Source organism: Rutilus rutilus, assembly GCF_951802725.1.
Source record: "Rutilus rutilus genome assembly, chromosome: 9".
NCBI classification, from domain to species: Eukaryota; Metazoa; Chordata; class Actinopteri; order Cypriniformes; family Leuciscidae; genus Rutilus; species Rutilus rutilus.
This window is the reverse complement of record NC_140223.1, coordinates 19,803,120-19,827,835: the sequence shown is the minus strand read 5'-3', so window position 1 is coordinate 19,827,835 and position 24,716 is coordinate 19,803,120. Positions and strand designations below refer to the sequence as shown.

Below are 24,716 nucleotides of genomic sequence, written 5' to 3'. Positions count from 1 at the left end.
CATGTACTCTGCAGCAGCAATAACCAACAGCAGCAGCAGCGCCAAGACCAAACATATCAACATTGTCATATCCAGCATGCGAAACACTCAGAGTTGTCATGACAGAAATTAATTAATTAATTAATTATTGAGCTTATTGCAATGGATTCTGGCATTGGTCATGAAGTATACATGCAATTATTTTGATCAAAATAATGGTAGCACTTTATTTTACAGTCCTGTTCCAATGTACATACTATTTACTTGTTATAGTTATTACAATAACTGGGTAATAACTAGGTACTAACCCTGAACCTACCCATAAACCTAACCTTAACCCATGTGGGTAACTTATATTAACCAGTACTTTCTTAGATAAGTACACTGTAAGTACATGTAAGTGCACATACTGTAAAATAAAGTGCAACCAAAATAACTTACAATACAGCTTATTTTAACAACATCTGGAACAGACTTCATTTCAGCAGTATGTCTAAAAGAAAATGTTGTCCATGTAGGCAGATAACTGGGATCCAAAACAAAACCCAAACCATTCAAATACATCAGCCATTTCTGTCAGTTTATGTATGATAATTAAATGTGACCTTTATTTAAAAAACTCCATAAAGCTGAAGGTAGTAATTTTTCTGATGTTAAAATGAAATGAATACGCCTTTTCTCATATTCAGAGATAACTAAGAAAGCCGTTTGCAGGTTGATTTCTGAAAAGCATAACACTGTGTCTCTTTGGTGCTAATAAAACATTTCCAACCAGTTGGACAGCAACACTGAATCAACCAATGGGGTGAGTTTGGGGCGAAGGTTGAGCGTTTGTCCAACCAATGCCTGACAGGGAAAGATTGCTCGCAAAACCTGTGTAAAAACTATCATTATTTTTGCAATTCTGTTTATTGCTGGAGGCACAGAAATTACACACTTAACCTTTCAAGAATAAAAGAGCAGAACTGGATTACCACAGTAATTTAGATCATTTCCAGAGACTGGGTCAATAACAAAAGCACAGTGTGATGAATTTACCTGAATTTCCACACCATAGCCCATGTAGACTGTCACGGTGTATGTGCAGTCAAGATTCGTATTGTACCAACTCCTGGCTTGCTGTGGCGTCTCTATGTAGCCTCCCGGCGATGTGAAATTGGTGTTGCATGGAGCTGCATTAGAAAAGGTAGAAGAACAGAGAGAGACAGAGAAAGTGTGAGCCTTTCAACAGAGGCAAGCCTTTTCTCATTCCTCCACCTCACTTCATTGCATTGTCTCCCATCTTTAATTGTCTTTCAAGGTTTTCTCATTTTCTGTCAGGATCAACAGGGTCAGTTTTCGTGCCCTGCTGTGTAGGAGAATGCAGACAATTCTAGTGAAATGGCAGGTGAGTGAATTTTTCTGGTAGCCTTGAGGTCTTTCTGCTCTGTCGGCTCCTTTATCTCTCTGTAGAGTAAAGAGCTGTAGGTCACAAGATATGTTCTCGCTCCATATAAATTCATACTCTTGGCTTAGTCATTAGGGATATGCAAAATGACATATTTTCATATTTGAATTGTCAGATGATTGTCTGAACAACTAGTTGGCTAGCGGTCTCAAGGAAGCCCTGTATAATTGAACTGCATCACTTCCAACAGCCCAATCAGATCAAAGTTTCTTATTATATGGACACTTATACATAAAAAATAAAAAAAATAGGCTAAATAACTTAGGGATGCACTGATATAAAAATGTTGACCTATATTGATAAGTAGATAGATATTAAAATGTTATACTCTTTTGTCTAAAATTTTTTTTTTTTAGGTGAATTTAGGAATCACAACATTATAATGTACTGTGTTGTGTTTTTAAATATTAACATTAAGAGAGTGTTAGATGATGACTAGAAGGTAATGTAAATGTAAGGTAATTGATATGATCATGCACTATTAAATATCCAATATTGGATGATACCAATTAATTATTAAAAATAACAATCTCTAATATCCACCGATAATCAATATGGTATATATTTATCACGCATTTCTATTAATAGATAATACAAACTTATTGAGTTCTCAAACTTACTGATGTCAGGGGGCACTGAAAGTAAATTACTGAAATTAATTAATAATAATAATTAAATAAAAAATTAGATTAAAGATTTATTCATATAAAACATAACAAATTAACAAATGCCCCTTGTAATAAAAGAAAAAAAACTGAAAGCTGAAAGTTGAATATACATATATAAAACCCAAATTAATATTCATTTTCAATGACACATTCCCTTGCTTTAAAAAAATACTTTCATACATAATATCATATGGTTTGCAGATTGTTCTGTGATTTTAAAGGGACAAAACAAGATTGAAATCACAATTAAAAAGCAATTATTGTAAACATTATGGGTGATAGCTTATGTTTTTTCTGACCCTGCACAATACTATCAAAGTCATAGTAAGAAAGGTGTCAAATAAAGCGCCACAAAATCACTTATCCAATTGCAACTTTAAACCCACATCTTTAGGCACAAGCAGAGCAAGTAAAACTGTGAAGAGCCCTGAATCAGGCAATAGAAAACTGTGAGAAATATATGTAAATCTTAGTCAAGCTGATCGTGTGAATGGTACCTGGCGTCTGCATGGTCGTAATAACTGTTGTAGTGATGATGGTGGAGGTGGTGGTCTCATCATCCAAAGCCCCAGGCATTGATGATGCTTTTACAGCAACATCACTTCCTGGAGTGCCATGTATCTTGATCATCGAGGACTTTTCTTTGTCTCTTTTCACCGGGATAGGCTCGTTGTTTAAGGTCGCAGTGTCATCACCTGTATCTAACTTTTTGGAAGCAGGCGGTGTGGATGTGTGTGCATCAGTAGTGGTCAGTGACGCTACGGTCATGGATATCGGTGGTTCCTTTGTGCTTCTCCTCTGAGTTTCTGCTGAAGGTTGGTGTTGGATGTTGGGCACGTGTGGCTGGGTGAGGGCAGCGGCCGATGGAGCCAGTGTGGTGGTTCTGGGAGCTGCTACATCAGAGAATGGAGGCGCGTCCTCGTGTGGGACCAGCGGTGTGGACAGATCCTGGAGGAGATGGGAACTAGAGGACGGCACCGTGGGATGGTGAGCTGCCCCTCCGCTGTCCTGAAAATACTGCTCGTGGCTTTGGCCTCGGGGGTCGTAAGGCGGGTAGGGCTTAAAAGGTGGATGGTGGTCGAGGCCACTGTAAGGAGGAGCGGTTGTAATATGGGGCAGGTCTCTGTCTGTGTCCTGTGTGGTGTGATATGGGTTAGACCCGTCCTCTGCTTCTAGCTGACCTCCTCTTTGGGTAACTGCTAACCTCCCATTCATAAAAGAACCTAGAGGAGGCAATCAATAAAAGCAGAGCTCATTATGAAACATACAGTAAGTTTAGAACAGTGTTAACCTCATCAAAAACAAAACCAGATGAAAATGTACGTTGTGAAGGGGTTTTTGACTAACATTATGAAGTCAGTGATAACGTAATGAAACAATCCTAAATAATCAATCAATCATTTTGGGGGATGGGGGGATTTGGTTATAGTTCAGTACTGATGAAAGACTCAGTAGAATTCAGCTGCAGAACCACAGCACCAGTGCTTTCAGACCAGCAGTGCCAGACCCGCAGCCACAGGACGGAAGTGAGAGGCGGCGCTTATACATTTAATATAGTTGTGCTACTTATACATGGAATGTTTTTTTATTAAATATGAGCGGTTTTCACATGAATTTTTGATCAGATCAATACAATATTTAACAATAATACTTTTAAATAAAGTCACTTTTTTGTTCATACGAACATAAGATATGATGATGTACAGCGAGCAATATTTTAAAGCAGCCTATAAATCATGTTTAGTTAAAGGATACAAACACAATAGGTTATTGTAGGCTACAACTAAACAACTCTTTTGTTTTAAAAAATATATGAATAAATGTGTAACATTGTAAAAAGTTTCTTATTTGACTATATTTTTTCTTCATGTTCATGTTGTTACAAATAATACTAAACCCCTTCTCAGTCACCCCCAATTTTGGCAAGTGCTGCATACATGAAATGCCCAAAATAAAAAGGTTACTGCTCATAAGTAATTCTGAATAGAAACATAACACACATACATTTAGAAAGCCAACACTTGAGAGTTTATAGTTCAAGACTCAAAATTAACCAGACTGTTATTAATATTGAGATATATAAGCTCAAACATATTTTGAACTAAAATAATCTGGGATCACCAGTGATCCTAAGACCCAAAGTGAAATATTTAATGTCAAATATACAGTATAATCATATGAAATTCAAAATTCAACAAACTTGTGAGCGGTCATAATTTACTGTATATTGTTTTAAAAGCATATGCAACAGATGTACTTGATTAAGTAACTTGCAATTTTGTTTCAACCAGAGATGTCGATAGGTGTCGAAGGTGCCAGATTTCTGTTGTGGACCTTTCTATTTTCAGTATAAAGGATTTATTTAATCCAAATAAAACAGACTAAAATGAATAAATATGCCATGAAAAAAAATCTACTGACTAAATTTAAAGAACATTTTAATCAAACACTTAAAATAAAAATCTGTAAAAACACTGGGTTAGAACTACAATAATAACTTGTTCAAACAACTATAGTTCCTTTTAACATATTTCAAAGGCAGCCACCCTCCTTTGTGTAAAGTCTTGCAACTAATTTTCTGTCTCTACCACCCAAGGAGAGGAGGACTCACTGTGTGCTATATGGCATGTGACGCTTTGTGGTTCAGCCATACGCAATTGCAAAGCATTCAAACTGTGGGGTCAGAACCCACAGAACATTAACAAAATGGAAAAGTATCCACTAAATGGATTATGATTGTAGACGCTTTGAAAATGCCACGGAGCATGTGGAGAAAAAAAAAAAGATAAACTCCTTTGGCATAATTGTTCATTTGAATGCTCTCTCTCCTCCCCAAGCCAATTAATGAGTGCATACCTTCATCAGGCGGCACACGGAAAGAGTGGATTTGAGAAGTGTGGCGGTGAAAATGGATCTCCCCCACCTGCACCTGCTGAGATGTAATCAGCCGGCTTTCAGGAGGGGAAACTTTTGATATCACAATGCTTCATTTGCACCCTAATGACTCTCTTTCTGTTTCACGACTAACTAATAACAATCTGCTTCCAACAATGGAGCCCGGTGTATATGAAGAGCATTCCTATGAAGGGAAGGGAGAGGATGATATCTCAAACCGAACAGATCTGACGGGCTATTTTTCCCCCTGTCCTATGAAGTGTCAGAAGCAAAAGATACACATCGTTTCGTAGAGCGGTGATGTGTGTTTTATGAGAGATTGACTTTGCTTTGAGGGTAAAAATCACATCGACATCTAACGCATCCCCCACATCCACGCAAAAAGAAAGAAAAATGACACATGAGAGACAAAGCAAAGGGCAGGAATTCCTCAATTCCTGTCATATATTTGGAATTCAGTCATTTGTAGATCAAACCCCAAAAGCAGATAGGAAGTTTTTGACAAGCACACCAAGATGCAAAAATCATCAGCTCTAAATGTCAGTCATGGTTTTGCTTTATGTTTTATTTATTAGCTGTGCCCTTACATGAGTAATTATGAAATAACTGATCTCAAATTTCAAGGTTATTATATTAGACAGTGTGAATGTAATGAATGTGCCTAATATTATGAGGTGAATTATAATCAATTTCACCCTGAGCACAAACATCTCTGGAAAGCACTTCACTATGCATATTGAAGACTAAATTTTTTTATATTTTATTCTTTTTCATAATAATTTCCTAATGCATTTTGTGAAGTCAGAGTATGTTGTACATGTGTGCTGATGAGAAATCTGGGATGAGCTATATTTTGCTTAGAGGTATGTGTGCAATGCAACGTTCACTGAGCAGAGATGTTCCACTGATGATGATACTTCCGTTGGCACGTTCTTTACAAGGAAAGGAATGTTTCAGCTGATGCGGATGTGGATTGTGCCATGTGCAAGCATGACACATATACGCTCCATTTTTAAAGCTCAAGCAACATGTTTTGCTACCTTACAAGGAAGTTGTAAGTCGCTCTGTGATGTATAAAAGCTCAATCTTACTGTACCACCCCAGAGAAACTGAGGGATGACAGGGTGAGAGGAAGGAGGAAATAAAGGCATGAGGGGGTGAGGGAGGAGAAACCCAGAGAAACCATTTACAGCTAGCATGATGAGGTGAGAGGATAGAGAAATGGGGAACAGAGAAATCTGGAATGAAGACCACCTCTCATGTAGCCTTATTCGTATATGCCTGTTTCTCTCGTACTGTATGTCTGACACATGTATAAATAATAAATCTCATGGCAAAGTAACTGCTGTAGCTTCCGTGATTCAACCATATTGGGGGAAAGCATGATTTTTAAAGTCTACAATATCACACTCAATGTCACAGGGATTTTGTGTCTGGAAAAAATAAATAAAATAAGCATTCCCAAATGCTTCCCAGTGGAAAGTCCCATATACCCCCTGCACTTCACATAACCCCAGCAATTCATAGTCCAGCTCCTCTAAAAACTCCAGGCGAGACCAAACAGACGTGGCGCGCTGAGGCAGAAGAGTGTTTGATTTGCTCCATTAGTGATGGTGGAGTATAAACAGAATCTTTCAGACTGACTTCACTGTCTGTTCAAAGGTCCCTCAGTGCTGTGCTCTTCAATGGATTTGACTTTTAAATGACCATGAGCTTGCCTTAGAAGCTTTTTACACGAACCAGCGGGGGAGTGTGGGCTTTGTTTTACCCTCTGTTGCATTTTCTCTTAACTTGCAAATAGGTATGTTCACTGAACTCCTGTTTAAATAGTGCCCTTTAGGCGCGAAAACACAACGAATGAAGAATAACTGCAAATAACAGCTGAAGGGAGAAGTGGGGTGTCTCTCATTTTTATGCAAAAAGTTGCCAGGAACATCTGTAAAGAAGCACATCATCTAGTAGTCATTATTTATAAGACGCTTTTTTCCAAAGTGACTTGCAGCACAGGTATTACCTGAGCAATCTCTCTGGAGCAATCTGGTTTCATTCCTGCTTTCACATACTCCTAAAAATGCTCCTACTTTTAAGGTCACAGGTCTGCGAGTGTTTTTGCACATTGCATGCACTTTTCTATTAGAGCTACAGTAGAAATAGAAGTTTGCCACACATAAATCAATAAATACAACTATATATATATATATATATATATATATATATATATATATATATATATATATATATATATATATATAATATAAAAACTAAAAATATATGAAATATATTATTACTATATTTATATATAATTTATTATTCATTTCAGTAGGCTCAAAAATATAATATAATATAATATAATATTATATTATATTATATTATATTATATTATATTATATTATATTATATTATATTATATAATATAATATAATATAATATAATATAATATAATATAATATAATAGCATGTCATCTGAATAAACAAATAAACCAACAAACAAACAAATAAATAAAAAATAGTTTGTGGAACTTTGTGAATCAAATTGGCACCACTATATATATTTATTCCAACAGGCCTAAATACAAAGTTATGAAAGATAGAAGATAGTCTAAAAGGTTTATTACAGGTCTAAAGTTCTCACTTGTCATGTATCACAACTGTTCAGTGTTTTCAACCATATAATGTTATACACATTAAAAAACTAATTATAGTTTGTAAAATACACAATGATATAGAAGCAGCAATAACAGTCATTTCACATATAATTTGGCAATGTGTTTTATTGATATCAGATACACACTGTGTGTGCATGTACTGTAATTCTAAAGTTATTCTTATTATTATAAACTATAATAACTATTCTTTTCCAAGTTCACCGACCCATTACTTTCATGTCTTTTTGTGGCTGCGGTGTGTCACGTGACGAGCATGCGAGGCGATCCCTGTACAGTACATGCACGCCGCCCCCCTAACTGGTGCCCCCTCAAAAATACTAAGCGCGCGACGCCCCGGTCATCATCCAAAATCAGCCTAGAGACAGATGGATACTGCTTCATCTCCCAGAGCTCATGTACCAGCTGTGTGGTTGGAGGACGGAGAGTTTGACTTTGATACTAAACATTGACGGGCAGTAGGCGGGCACTCTTCTGTGATGTCTTTCCACATGCCACTCAGCAAAACCTTAACTCATTTTTTTCCCTTACCACTGTTTGCATTGATTAAATTATTACTGCTTCCCTGGAAGGATGTTTTTCTGTCCCTTTAAGTGAGTTTTGATAACAGCTCAGCAAGGAGATTGCAAGGAGCGTGTTTTAAGAGAGCGAGACAGATTGTGAGAAAAAGGAGACGGAGAGACAGATACAGAGAGAAAACACACACCACAAGCCACAAGCTATAGTGAAAACTACAAAAAAAAAGAGAGAAAGACTGAGGCAAAGCACTCCCCTCCCTATTGTGTACAGCTAGCATCAATAATGCACCAGGGAAACTAACACAGCACCTCCCTCACAGCTATACGTCTTCAGCCTCCACTGTGGGGGAAAAAAACCCTGCAGGACTGCACACCACCAAGTCTAATTTATGAAAAAGAAAACAAGAGGGAAAATAAATCAAACTGCACTTCTGCCAGAGGAAGTAACTATATCTGACATCACTCATTTAAGTTGAGCTGCTTAGTCCACTGAAATGACGGTACTGGAAATATACATAATTTAGTGTTTAAGGAGCTTAAATGACTCATCACACCTCTCTATTCAACTACCTTCCCAGTCAAGGTCTCTCCGTCTCCTTCTCATTAACGGTCATGCCGTCCTTTCCTTTTATTGTCCTCCATCTCTATCTCTCTCCACCTCCTTCTTTCAGCCAAAGTCAGTCCAACTCGAAGAGACACAAAGGCCGACTGAGTGATGGAGAACCGCCTCAAGAGGAACTTTGATGTTTATCATTGAGCTTTTCAAAGACTGTAACTAAAAATGGGGCTTATCTTGAACAGACCGCAGAATTCTAAATAAACGGAGATGATTACATTTCCGAGCAATTTCATTCACTGGAGGAACGGTTCGCAGAAAGGCCTAAAAACACTATTCGTTCCGTCGTTTTTTTCTTCTGAAAAAAAGAAGAAAAAAAAGTCTCTACAGGTGCTTTTTTCTTAACCCTATTTTATAGGTCAAAATAAAACTAAGCAATCCGACCATTTATCCAATCATTCCACGCAGGTCTTTGAGAACACAAGGATGGTGGTAACAAAATGCTTTCTACAGACTGTATGCCTAAAATCAATGCGAGTGGTGGTCACAACCCCTTTTACTTCCACAATATGACATTATGACAAGTGAAACAGGATATTAAATGAGAATATAAAGTGGAAATGAGTGAAAAGTGTGTGTTTCATATCAGAATGGAGCCAGATTGAATGCAAGTTTGCCAAAACAATGTGTGAATTAAGCTATTAGGGTATTGTTTAACAGTGTAGGACTGTGTGGGCTAAGTGACAGAAATGGAAAGCTGTTTTAGAGCTGAAACAAGAAATATTAATTTGATTAATGAAGCACTTACAATGGAAGTAAGCTGGGTCCTTTTAACTTTCTCTCAATAGTGTGCACATAGTTAGCAATTTAACCTTTTCTGTGTAAAGTTACACTGCTGGGTAACTTTACGGGGTGTAACCCCGGCATCCTGGCCAAATCTGCCCCTTGGCCTCTGTCCATCATGGCCTCCTAATCATCCCCATATACTGATTGGCTTCATCACTGTTTCCTCTTCACCAGTAAGCTGGTGTGTGGTGGGCGTTCTGGCGCAATATGGCTGCCGTCGCATCATCCAAGTGGATGCTGCACATTGGTGGTGGTTGAGGAGATTCCCCCCTTCCATATGTAAAGCGCTTTGAGGTCTCAGAAAAAGCGCTATATAAATGTAACGAATTATTATTATTATTATTACTGCTGTTCAACAATTTGGGATTGGTCAGATTTCTTTAAAGTTTATGAAAGAAGTCTCTTTTATTGCATTTATTGGATCAAATACAGTAAAAAGAGCACAAACACAGTAAAAACAATAATATTATGAAATATTATTCAAATTTAAAAATAATTGTTCTATTGTAATGTATTTAAAAGTGTAATTTATTCCAATGAAGGCAAATACATTTTCAGCAGTCATTAATCCAGTCTTCAGTCACATTATTCTTTATTATTCACAAAAAATTGTGTTGCTTAATGTTTTTGTGGAAACTGATTAATAGAAAGTAGAACAAAGAACAAAATTAAATTGTAATTTTTTGCAATAGTCACGAATGGCTGCAAGCGCACAATGAAAGGAGTAGATAAAAAATAAATAAATAAAAAAAAACGTCTTTATTAAATCCAAACAGAAAACTCACAGGAAGAAACAATAACATATAAAGCTGATGATTCCGGACAAGGGAACTGGAAGAACTGAGGGTTTAATACTGACAAGGAGTAATCAAAGTAAAATAGGACATCACGAAAACTAACTAGGGAACACAGGCAGGCAACAGAGGGAAAACAGAACAAACTGAAAACCAAACCAAAACAGACCATACAGTACATGTTATAGTCTTTACTGTCACTTTTGATTATTTCAATGTAACCTTGCTGAATACATATATCAGTTTAAAATATTAAATCTTACTGACCCCAAACTTTTGAAGACCTCAAATAATACACAATTTTTAACGGAATAATGAATGTAAGTGCTTTTTATAAGAAGTTGTATGATTAGCATTTTTGCTTTTAAATCCTCCCAAAAAATTCCCCATTCATTTTGAACCTAGAATATTCTTTTAAGAAGTAAAGTGTAACTGTCTCAGATCTAAATATAACAGCTGCACACATCTGCTTATACAGGCATACATGCACGCACACAACTCTACTTATCTCCAGATGGAACTTGAAAGAATGTCACTTCAGTTATGATGAGCCCTTTCAGAGAGCATGAGGGAAATTAAGGGGAGAAGTGAGATGAGGTGGCTGCATCCCCCCCTAAATTGATTTTCTTTGATTCGTGTCTTCCCCACTCACAGTTCAACACTTACACTCCACACACACAAGGCTTCATAATTAATCTATTTGGATGGCAGAGAGCTGCTCACAGACTCCAATTAAATGTAGAGAGAGAGAAAAAGAGAGAGAGAGAGAGAGAGAGAGAGAGAGAGAGAGAGAGAGAGAGAGAGAGAGAGAGAGAGAGAGAGAGAGAGAGAGAGAGAGAGAGAGAGAGAGAAAGAGAGAGAGAGAGAGAGAGAGAAATCGCTTCCACGGCACACTATATGGTCATCGCACACAAACTTTTAAATGTATTTTTTTAACTCTTAACTGTATTTTATATACCTTGAATCTTTAACACAACTCATTAAATAATGTATGAATTAGTAAATCAAATGTATGGTTTATCTGGGTGTTGAACTGTATCATATGGGTTCGAAATGTAAATAATGGGTGAGTGAATAATGACTGAATGTCATTCCAGGTGATTGATCCTGTAATAAGGTTAGGTTACTGTAAAGTTCCTCAATGACATAACAGCTTATGATTAATTCTAGTTTCTTAAAGTAAACATAGTTTGCACAAGATAAAAAAAAAAAAAAAAACAGAAACACCATGGAAACAGAACACACTGGAAAACATATTGGCATTCTCGAATAATGCCAGCAAGGGATGCATCCAAAGACACACACACATAGACATTTTAATCTACTAAAGTAAACAATGACGATGTGAAACGTTTTTCAGTGTGGTAGCAGCCTGACAAATCCTGCAGCATTGCTCTGACACATTCCAACACCCTTCATTATCTTCAACCCCGTCACACATAATTCAAAGGCCCTTTGAAACTTCAAGCTGGGAGAGAAAGCGTTCTCTTTCAGCCCTATTCTGTCACAACAGAGAGCAATCCAAGTTACTAGGGAAAGCATAGTGAGTTGGTTTGACATTCTTTCACAATTCATCAGAGATAACAAAGGCAATTTGCAGTACCTGCGAAACACAAATAAGTCGCACAGTCTCTGAACGCAAATAAAATATGATGATAAAGTAATCAGAGCATTAAAAGGTCTAAGAAAATATCCTCGCTGCAGTCTACCGTGCGCCTGATTTCTGCTGGATGATACACGAACAAAGGCGAAAAACCGTTTCCTAGACTCAATTGAGTGTGTTGTGTTTACTTCAGTCAGGGATTGTGATTGCTCCAGTCATTTACATCAGATTGCTTAACACTTGTGATGAAACAAGCAGTTATTTTTAAGATGCTCTCATCGCTAACTAAAAGACCTGTTGTGAACTAGAAAAAGTAGCATTGGTTTTGTTGAGTGTTGAAAGTAATAGTGATTTCTGTGGCACCGCAGTAACTTTGAGTGTATCTAAACAGCTCTATTCTTGAAGCTCTATCTTTACAAAGTGATGACAAGTAATACAAGCACAATTTTTTTTCCAGGGTTACTGGAGAAATCTGGTTGTACAATTCTGTAAGTTCTGTGCATGTTAAAGGCTCTATCAGTGCATTGTTTTAAAGAATGCAACAATACTATTTGATTGTTATCAATATCATAAAGAGAATTTATCCTCACTATTTGAACTTTAAGTGTTGGGCTGTCAACTGATTAAAAATGTGACAAAATTACTGACTAATTCAATAAAAGAAAATTAAATGACTAAATTGACTAAATCAAATAAATACAAAATGTAAAAAATAAATATAATTGTATGCATGTGTGTGTGTGTGTATATACACACACACACACACACACACACACACACATACATATCATAGAAATTAATCAAATAATGAATTTCTTTTTATAAAATTATATATAAAATAAATAACATTGTGATATAGCTTACCATGTGAGTATACATTTATACATATAGGGGAGCGCGGGGCACAACCTAGTAACACGCTTGTTTTAAATACTTCCGCACATGCTTGGATGACGAAACTTTGTGTATTTACTAGTTGCCATATCAACACTATATATAAAAAAAAATATCCGCCAAAATTATTTATTTTTTGGAAGATATCCATAGACATTTATTAAACCATAGCAAAAGTAAATTTCTTACTTAAGTTAATTTTTCATCTCTATTTTTTGCGTTTATTTAAAATAAGACAAATCTGATATTATTTTAATCTCCAAGATGTTATTTAACAGTTGAGATAGTTATTTAATGCTTCGCTAACTAGCAGAAGACACTAGCCGGGTTTAAATCCCAGTTGTGCAGGCGGGGCATGTTGTAACACTGCTTTACAATGTGCCCCTATTAGAAATATGCTATTATATTCTATACGTTTATTAATTTTATTGATAAAACGTGAGAAAAAGGTGAATAAAGACTGAGAGTCAATGTTCAGAAATGACTAATTATTTATTTGTTTTGAACTATGTTGTATAGCTGTGTTTTCATGTGTTCGTAGTCAAAACTCAAAAATGAGTTTATATTTAATTATTAAAAATTGCCATTATTTTATATGAAAAAGTTTTTTAATTGTATTTTATTTAGAAAATATTTTAGTTTGTTTTGTATATTTTTTTTATTAGATCAGATAACGTTTTAAGCTGTCATATGGTCATGTTACAATGTGCCCCACGACATGTTACAATGTACCCCACCTATGGGGCATGTTTTCACATTTCACTTCCATTCTTTCGGGGTATATCAAGAAAAAAGTATATACTGTATTGATAAAACAAAAACACATAATTGTACTAGACATGTGGGAAATGAATGTGGGAAAAAATAAATACTCTGAACCATAAGTAGATTTACACAAACTGAGAAAGTCAAAAAGCGTTACTTTGTGCCCCGCTCTCCCCTATGTGTGCGTCACAGATTGTGTTGCTAGAACACACAAACACGAAGATAAGGCAGTCTTTAATAAATCCACATAAAGATTAGTATATCACACATCCAAACATAGATGAGACCCAACAATGAACAAAAACAAGGGAACTTAAATACAGGTGCAAATGAGGTAATTAACGGCACAGCTGACAGTGATGAAGACTCAAACCAGAAACCATGACAACAAACTAGTGGCGGGAACACTAAATTGTGGTGGGAACAGCAAAACAAAAATGTCTATACACACACACATATAAAATGTGGGGAAAAAAAGAAAAAAAAGTTTTTAATTGTACTGAATTGACATCCTTACAAAGTAGCAAAAGTAAAGCGATAGTACAAATCTCTTTATAAATCTCTGCAGAGCAACAGCTATAAATCTTTAATTATACATATCACAGTTCTATCTTCAACCTTCTAAAGTTATATATGTCTTCATTCATGATTTAGAGTCACTGAACTGTCAACTGCTCCACTCTTTACTGTCACTTCCCCTTGTCACCTCTGGAGATGTCTGAGGGTTCACCTGTGTGCTTGATCTAGAGTTAAAGCTCTACACACAGCAGCACAGGTGCCTAGTCCTCTGTAAGTGTCCTTTCTTCCATTCTGCACACCAGAGTGGAAAGGTCACTCTCACATCTCCATAATGACCAGAGACAAAGAACAAGCAGGGCGGATCAATGCAAGGACACCTGCTATCAGTGGCTGCTTATCGACCAGCAGCCAAGAGGAGCCAGTGATGCACTCAGGCAGGCATCACCTACTCCATCCCAGCGGAGAAACAGAGATAGAGCACTACCCAGCCAATGTATTGATCTCCTTCCCTTTACCATTTGTAAAGACAATCAACAAACCAGAGCAGAAAGTGAGACTCAACGTATAAAGTGACAAACAGTGTTAAGTAGGAACACACAGCTTATCAAATTAAGGAAAATACTGTCAGTTGATACTGACTATTACTTATTCACCTTTGAGCTTTTAAGATTAGATATAACTGTTCATTGTCCATGCTTGTGCATTGTGCATACAAATTCTACAAAGCAAGAAAATGTCTGTCACTGTCATTCAAAAGGATTCCTGTTTCCAAAGATTCCAAAGCCTGGCTGTGTTCATTCCAGAGGTCTGTCCTTGTACCATCAATAATTGTGCTTATAGTGCAGCATGATGTGAGCACTCTTGTTTTTTTGTCCGTAACAAAGTAATAATCTTGGCTCAAGCATGCCTGAGATACAATAAACAGAATCTGATGCAAAGCTTAGTCATCACTTCGCTTATAAAAGAGTCTTTTCAGACCAGCTCCTTTGTCAGTTTTAACTTCTTTAGTAGAAACTTTAGTGCAATGACTGATGGGAATGTGTCATCTGCAAATCCTACAGATGCACTCATCTCCCTTGTTATTTCTTCAAATGGGGAGAGAAGTGAAATTATGTTCTCAATTAAACCCCACGGGAGGGCACTGAATGTCACGGGCTGATCATAATCTGCTGAGTAAACCGTGTGTGCTCATGTTTGCTCTAAGAGGCTTTCCAGCACACAAAACATGCTGTTCCACCTTGTTGTGACATCTTGGTGTAGCATTATTGGTGGCATTCCCAAATGAAAGTAGAGAATGCTACAAAGAGTAATGGAGCATGCTGTTCAGGGCTCTTTTCAGATAGCAAATTAAATTTGGGGGGTTGAATGAGTTTGGTTTCCCCTCTTGTTACATACAGTGATTTTGTTAACCTTACACTGTAAAAAATTTCTAACCCTCCCAAATTAAAAATTTCAAGTGACCGATAACATCTAATTTTTCAGTTGGCCCAAGTGAAATTCTGTAAATTTCAATTGGCCCAAGTGAAAATGTTATCGGTCACTTGAAATTTTTGATTTGGGAGGGTTAGAATTTTTTTACAGTGTATACTGTATATATATATATAACAAGTATACCTCACCAAGGCTGCATGTATATATATATATATATATATATATATATATATATATATATACACTCACCTAAAGGATTATTAGGAACACCTGTTCAATTTCTAATTAATGCAATTATCTAATCAACCAATCACATGGCAGTTGCTTCAATGCATTTAGGGGTGTGGTCCTTGGCCAAGACAATCTCCTGAACTCCAAACTGAATGTCAGAATGGGAAAGATGGGAAATGGGAAAAATTTAAGCAATTTTGAGCGTGGCATGGTTGTTGGTGCCAGACGGGCCGGTCTGAGTATTTCACAATCTGCTCAGTTACTGGGATTTTCACGCACAACCATTTCTAGGGTTTACAAAGAATGGTGTGAAAAGGGAAAAACATCCAGTATGCGGCAGTCCTGTGGGCGAAAATGCCTTGTTGATGCTAGAGGTCAGAGGAGAATGGGCCGACTGATTCAAGCTGATAGAAGAGCAACTTTGACTGAAATAACCACTCATTACAACCGAGGTATGCAGCAAAGCATTTGTGAAGCCACAACACGCACAACCTTGAGGCGAATGGGCTACAACAGTAGAAGACCCCACCGGGTACCACTCATCTCCACTACAAATAGGAAAAAGAGGCTACAATTTGCACAAGCTCACCAAAATTGGACCGTTGAAGACTGGAAAAATGTTGCCTGGTCTGATGAGTCTCGATTTCTGTTGAGACATTCAGATGGTAGAGTCAGAATTTGGCGTAAACAGAATGGGAACATGGATCCATCATGCCTTGTTACCACTGTGCAGGCTGGTGGTGGTGGCGTAATGGTGTGGGGGATGTTTTCTTGGCACACTTTAGGCCCCTTAGTGCCAATTGGGCATCGTTTAAATGCCACGGCCTACCTGAGCATTGTTTCTGACCATGTCCATCCCTTTATGACCACCATATACCCATCCTCTGATGGCTACTTCCAGCTGGATAATGCACCATGTCACAAAGCTCGAATCATTTCAAATTGGTTTCTTGAACATGCCAATGAGTTCACTGTACTAAAATGGCCCCCACAGTCACCAGATCTCAACCCAATAGAGCATCTTTGGGATGTGGTGGAACGGGAGCTTCGTGCCCTGGATGTGCATCTCACAAATCTCCATCAACTGCAAGATGCTATCCTATCAATATGGGCCAACATTTCTAAAGAATGCTTTCAGCACCTTGTTGAATCAATGCCACATAGAATTAAGGCAGTTCTGAAGGCGAAAGGGGGTCAAACACAGTATTAGTATGGTGTTCCTAATAATCCTTTAGGTGAGTGTATATATATATATAATATAAAGGTAATTTATTATGTGATGCAAAGCTGAATTTTCAGCATCATTACTCCAGTCAGAAATTATTCTATTTCTAATATGCTGATTTGGTGCTCAAGAAACATTATTTTCAATGTTGAAAACTGTTGTACAAAGTATTTTTTTGAAACCGTCTTGGAAAAAGTCTTTACTGTCACTTTTGATTTTTATTACACAGTAAACTTAAGACTAATCAAAAATATAGTGTTTTGCTAAAAACAAAAATGATTTGTGCAATTAATTCTTCATCATCTTCTTTCAATTCTGATATTACTTTGATCAATAATTAGGAGCTAAATATGATGTTCAAAGTGACAAATTATTGCATTAGAAAGTTACCAATTTTAATCTCTATAGAGACAAACACTTCACAGTCATGTTAACTCCGAGTAACAAGAAACACTTCTCACCAATGCCAACCCAGAGTGTGCATATCTAGTATCCTAATACTGCAACTGAGGCAACAGAGGAACATGATATAAAATATCAGCATCAGACATCATTTTGAGGTACAAGACCTCAATATGTCACATTTCTGAACACGGAAGCCTTGAACAGATCATGGTGAAAATTTGATGCGCTGCCTAAATAGGAATAAACAAACTGTCACTGAGTCAAAGAGTCTGCCTGAGCTCACTGACCTGATAAAACCCAAAACCAGAAGTGTCCTGACTGCAGCGTGTTCGTGCACACGCTTCAGTCAGTGAGCATTTTTAGCTTAAAAAACAAACAGCTCGGACTGAGAAAGCTCAAGGGGAAAAGAGATTCCAGCCAAAGTGACATACCGCGGTTGTAGCCTGGGAAAACCCTGACGAACTTCCGGCAAATTTGAGATTTGCTCTGCAAGTCCGTCTGGCCAAGAGCCCATTCAAGCCCATTTCCAATTTTTCCAAATCGAGGCACCAATCGCAAACGTTGAGGCGGGCTTTACACGATGACGATCGCTCAGGGCTGCGTTTCCCAAAAGCATCGTGAGCCTAAGAAGTTCGTAAAAACGATCGTACGACTGATCTTAATATTATGGTCTGTTTCCCAAAAGCATCGTAACTTAAGTAGCACTTGAAAATCTTCGTAGAACTACGAGTGCTCTGGAGTAATCGTAAATCCCCAAGTGCATCGTAAGAAGACAGATTTATGCGGTCACCTGCAGGACAACCGGCAGATTACACTTTTATCTAGATTTCACAGATTACACTGCAAAGTGAGTACAAATATAAGGTTTTGATTGTACTTTTTGATTGTACACTTTATTGTACTTGTTTTTTGTTTAAATGAATGTATAAATTAAATAATAAAAAAGGGAAGAAAAAATACACGTCTAAATTAAATGAATGAACAAAAAAAAATCATAAAAGAACAAAGTAATGTGGGAAATATGCTTCAAAGACTGGGCAAAATATGGATGAATTAAAAAAAAACTTGCTGACGTGCACGAAAACCAGCCATGTATTGGGCATTTCGTGCAGACCACCTTCCCTGATCTTTGAACAATTAAAAAAATAACAATAGAGTTAAAAATAACATCTTTGTTTCGCTCTATCTCCTCTAAAATTAGGCCTACATTAATATAATATTTTTTGTTCATACATTTTGTCAGTAGGCTATCTCCGCCTGAATGTAGACTTTAGACTTGTTAGAGTCTAAGGCTAATCCACAGATGACGATTATTAGGTTAAACCTAATAATTAAGGCTAAACGTTCAGAATACGATTCCATATAAGGTTATATTTCAGCACTTCGCAAATGGACAGCGACTCTTAAGTAGCGCGAACGCATTCTCGCGCATTCATGTTAAGTGCATTTTTGGGAAACGCTCGTGGAATTGCTGCGAGCGTTCGTAACCTTGCACGTAGAGAGAGCTCTTAAGAGCTAAGATACATCGTTATCGGGAAACCCGGCCCTGATTGGTTTTAGGTCTATCCGATTGCGCCCAGAGGCATTTGAGTCGTCCGTTGGTGATGCCCCTTTGGAAATGGGCTGTGAAAGAAAAAAATCCCCAGACACACTCTCAGTTACAACTGAGTTACCGCGGTTGGGTCAGACTGGGGAAAAGATGGAAAACTGGATTTGCTCTGCTGGGGTATAATATAAGAATTAAGCCCTTTAGAGGCATTCATGAGGGCCTAAGAAGGGTTTGCATGAGTTGATCCAGGAACTTGAGAACATGGATGATCAATATAGTATATTATTGTATGGATCGTTCCAGTGTTTACTGTCTAATATGCATCTAATTTATGTTTCATGCATACAATGTACTGTCTTTTTCCAGAGTCTGAATTTTCATAAATCTTCACAACAGAAAATAAATCCTTGCTTTGTGTTTTGATGCTAAACATGCTCCTTAACAAAGAAGACGCCCTATTTACACTTCCTGAACAGTCAAATGATGAGCATTAAAACAATAAACAAAAAAAAAGCAATGATAAATGGCCCCCTTTTTATCCAATTAGCAGCCCACAAACAGATCACTTTCTTCACCCCATTCACTCAGCTCGTGCATCTCCCTTTGCACCCCGGAGACTTTCGTTCCCATTTATTTAGACCCATCCTGGAATACAGGTCTTTTGTGTTCCTGCTTAAAAACTGCCTTTTGTTTGGATGCAGAAAACATTCACCCTTGAGCAACAGATTAGCAGTGCTGGCTCTTTGTGAGGCTGTACAAAGCCAGAGCAATTAAGGCTCTTCTTCCCCTTAACAAGCTTTAATCCAGACATGCTTTCATTTCATTTCATCTTTCCCTGCCTGTGCCAGCAAGACTGAGAGATGTTCCCCTGTGCTTCATATACAGTGCCAATCGGCAGGCTCTGCTCTCGGAGCCTAATCCGTGTCATCTGTGTGCCGAGGAAAACTGCGCTTCATTAAACCGAGACATCTGATGCAGTAAAGTTTTACCACAGAAACTGTCAAGGTTATTACATACTTCACAGTCTATGTTATGGATGTTTACTCGGTACATTATCTTAAAATGGATGATTTATGGGGTAGATCTTTGAAATAGATTTAAATAATACTTTGTATTATTATGGTAAATAACCAAATCTTAAAAACGACATTTTGATTTTCAGACTAATTCAAAGAGGTCCTTTAAAAAATATATATATATGAAAATATGAAAAATTTGTAAAATGTCATTAAATTGCATAGATTATACTACCATTCCAAAGTTTGGGGTCAGTGTGTTTTTTCTTAAAGAAATTCATTTTTATTCAGCATGGATGTATTAAATTGATCAAAAGTGACAGATTTATAAAGTTACAAAATATTTCTATTTCACATAAATGCTTCAACAGAAATAAGCAACATAAAAATAAATGTTTCTTAAGCAGCAAATCAGCATATTAGAATGGTTTCTGAAGGATCATGGACACTGAAGACTGGAGTAATGATGCTAAAAATTCAGCTTTATCATCACAGGAATAAATTTAGGCCTTCATTTGAAAATATATTAAAAATAGAAAACCATTACATTAAATTGTAATAATATTTCACAATATTACTGGTTATTATTACTATTTTTAATCAAACAAATGCAGAACGAAGTGAAGCAGAAAGTGAGTTTAAGAGACTTCTTTCAAGCACACACACACACGTATTTTTGTTCAAGTACTTTTATGATAAACATCTGAGATAATATTGATAATTATGAAATATAAATGAGCTATGAAAAAAAGACCAACCTCTGAGTCTCATGCTGTACGGCTGGCTTTGTTATACCAGTTTATTTCATCACTTGTAAAAATGCAACCCTTAAAAAAGTCAGTAAACTCCCCCAGAGGTTTATTATGGTGCAGGCATGATCCATGATGTAATTTAAAAATGATCTACATAATACTTGAACTTCTTGTGCAATACATCTACATATTTTACAGTTTAGACAACGTTTTTGAATGGCGGCTGTTGTCAAAGATTACACTAGGCCTTAACAATACCAACATTCTGTAAATCTGTGCACAGTAGGTTTCCACAAAACACTAGCAGCATATCAATGGAGTGCTGGAACACTTTGCGATGGAAAACAGGCTAATCAGCCTCTTCAGGCAATACACAGGAGGAGACGTTGAATGACATTAGACTCTAATTTCCAGCCGTCATTATCTCATTACTCTGAGAAGGCAAAACAGAAAAACAAGATCCAATTTCTCTCCAATCCAGGGTTAAAGGGTTAGTTCACCCAAAAATGAAAATTCTGTCAGTAATTACTCACCCTCGTGTTGTTCCAAGCCCGTAAGACTTTCGTTCATCTTCGGAACTCAAATAAAGATATGTTTTATTAAATCTGAGAGCTGCCTCAATTTGAGATTCAATTTGATTCCAGTTCACAACCTCTCAATTGGATTAAATTTAGATTCACTTTTGTATCAGCTGTCCACTTTGCTTACAAATTAAACTTTTTCTCTCAGCTAATACTGTAAATGCTTACAAAGGGAACCTCCCATATAGCGTTTATAAAAAAAAAAAAAAAATACAGATTTCTATGGCTTTTCTATATCAATGCCAAATTGTTTAAAAAAAAAATCATAATCTCATAAACACTTTGTGAATGATTAATTTGAAGAACCAGCCCATATGAGTCATTTGTACATGAATGGGACTAAAAAGAACCCATGTAGTCATTTGTTTGTGAATCAGGCTGCACTGATATCACTTCATTTTTTGATTCACTAAAAATAACCTATTTAAAAGAGTCATTTGTTTGTCAACCAGACTAGACTAGTCTCACTGCATGCCTTTGATTCACTAAAAACACCAATTTAAAAGAGTCATTTTTTCATGAATCAAATTAATTTGATATTGCTGCATTTGTTTTGGTTTACTAAAAAGAACCTATTTATAGCTCATCTGTTTGTGACTAACATCTCATGTCTGTTTTTATAAATAAATAAAAGAACCGGATTTATAGAGTCATTCACGAGATCACATGTTAATGAAATCTGATGTAATATTATAATGCGTATTTGGCTTGCTGTCCGGGGGGAGGGCTCCGAGCTCGGAATTCGGCCCGACCCCAGAGTACTCCCCCCTATGAATGTATAGATCATGGGTATCTATGAGCAGACCCATCTGAATGTGAGGTGATGGGGTGGTGGCGGGATGCTGAGAAATTTGTCATGAGACAGGAGGTAAGGGAAGGCTTTATTTATACTGGCTTCTTCTTGTGCTGATTGGATGATTACCTGAACATGCTCCTGCCGAACTTTGTTACATAAAACTTCATTTTGTTTGTAAATGTGACGACACTGGTTGTGCTTTATGTTTTTATTTTCCCAAAAAGAACAAGTTTAAAAGAGTCCTTCATTTTTTTGTGAATTGGACAAATCTACCTTTTTTATATTGGGAGACAGAATGGGTGGGAGTCCCTAGGCCTGTAAAGGTCAACAACTCCTGCTTCAGTGAATCGGGTACTAGAACAAATGCAGATTGGTAATAAATGGTGCATTCTTAGCCAACTCCCCCCTGAATATGCTAAATCTGTTCATGGATTAAAACACATACGGCTGCATTTATTTCCTCTCTCTTGTATTTTAGAGTGCAATTAAGCAAAAAGCCACAGAACACAGCATCTATTACATGATGACTAATGAGAATGTCTATTCTGTCTCCTTTGGTTTGCAAAGGTCTTTGGATTTTGCCAGGTGGCTAGTCTGTGCCACCTGACGCCATGTTGCCTCAGTCAGCACACTCATTTCCCTTCATTAACAGCTGCTAAAACAGCACTTTACACTCCGCACGCACGTTTCTCATTCCAGCTCACTAGCACGGCTCTTCAGGGACTGACAAATAACTGCATCCTAATGGTTCCAATGTGCTCATTTCACATGACCTTTTGTTAATGCCAGGAAACCACCTCCTAAACGCACATTAGCATGATGCAAGTCATCGCCACCGCTACCCTTCAAAGCCTGCCAAATATCCATCCCCACGGAATAGCTTTTACTGCTGCTGTTAATGAAGATGTCCTACTAAAAATCATCGTCTCAAGCAGGGTGCCGAAAAGGTAACGAAATGTAAAAATACTGCGAAAGAATCTCATCCTTTTGGAGCCTAAAGCTGTGGCTAAACAGTTCGTTCAAACTTACCTATAATGAAGTTGTAATAAAACAGCTCTGGCTTCAAAATGACTACCAGCACATTCACAAATAGCGCAGTTGCATATATGCATAAAACTCTGAGATCGTGGGCAGATCGTCCACTTCTCTCCTCCGTTTCGGTCACAGTCCAGCGGCCAGGCCACAGAGATCAGCCATCCACCTCATATGAGTCTCTCACGCTTATGCTTCATTCATCGCCTCTGTAAAAGTTAATGAGTTTATTCAGAGAGGGCTGCCAAAACAGCATTTATGTTTTAATCAGGATTAACAGTGGCATGGGCTCCTGCACTGATTTTTTATTAATCGCTCTCTTTACACTTCATTACCTTCTCCCTGGCTTCCTCTCAGAAGCTCATTTCCCCTCCCGAACCCACAACTACACAACAGAGATATTTGTTAGAGGACTTGGGAGAATACAGAGAATTGGCCTTAAAAGCCCATTTAGAAAAAGGAATTAGCTTGCGTCTACTGATTGTTTCAGAGCACAGCCTAATTTAATTATATTCAGTACCAGATTTAACCAAAAAACATGACAATGGTGGACTGGAAACTACAAATGACATTGTTTTCAGTTGCATTTCTGAAAATAAATCTAAAGAAAACACTGCAACAACTCAACTACGTTATGCACATTTTGAGGAAGCCAGTTGTATTTTTGAATCATAAAAAGCAGCGTGTTGTCTCCTCAATCGTAAATATGCGCTAAAAACATGTCATCGGTTTTGAAAACCATTACATTTTTGTAAAACTCCAGCGTATAAACACATATTAAGCTTTTCCATTTAGGTTTTCTAAAGAACACCTAATTTGCATAACAATAGTATGAAGTAATAGTGTGAGAAAGAAACTGCTAAAAAAGTCAATTCTGGTCAGTGTTCTATATTGACTATTAGATTTGCATTATAAAACAAAAACAGTCTCCTTACCGGTTCACACTGTATTATTAATAGTACTTTTTGAAAAATATGTTTAAAATGTAGTACACTTACATAAGATGAGATGAGACTCCAGTCATGTCTGTAGACTAATATAAGAACGGGTCGCCTCATGGATGCCGCCATACTGAGATCACGTGACCGCTCTATTTATCTCAGTAACTACTAGTCCTATTATTGGACACTTTAACAAATGAATCATGGCTGATTGGTAATTGCACATTTCTATTAGCCTATGTAGAACTAAAGTAAAGCATTGCTTTTGTATTATGATACATCCACACCACTAGGTGTCAGTATGTCTAAGTTGACTGTCGACCAACGCAACACAAACAAAAAATGACAGAGTATGCCTTAAAGTGAAATGATATGCAAACAAACAAAATCAATGCATTATGCATAGTCACAGCCACAGGATGTAAGCGGCATGCCTTGTTTTCTTTCTGACATCGGCTCTCTCACCTCTCCTCTCTGATACAGACAAGGATTCTATCAGCAGGGCCCAAATAAAATGAGTCTTCCCCTCTCTTGAAAGCTCATTACTTATGACAGCGTATGCCCAGACACTTTAATGCTGATAAACACGTTAGCACACGCTGCTAGCGCT

At 37.2% G+C, this 24,716-nt stretch overlaps 1 protein-coding gene across 5 annotated transcripts in view; it reads right to left on the bottom strand.

Moving 5' to 3' along the window:
- sez6b (seizure related 6 homolog b) overlaps positions 1 to 24,716 on the bottom strand; it is a 198,004-nt gene that overhangs the window by 104,667 nt on the left and 68,621 nt on the right. For all 5 annotated transcript variants that reach the window (XR_014628838.1, XM_084419962.1, XM_084419960.1 and 2 more), the window contains exons 2-3: positions 2,592 to 3,317; positions 1,018 to 1,151 (exon numbers count right to left, since the gene is read on the bottom strand). Coding sequence is in view for 4 of the 5 variants with exons in the window: in XM_084419962.1 (XP_084276088.1) it covers positions 1,018 to 1,151; positions 2,592 to 3,317 (860 nt within the window). In the remaining variant the exon portion in view is untranslated. The remainder of the gene's footprint in view (positions 1 to 1,017; positions 1,152 to 2,591; positions 3,318 to 24,716) is intronic.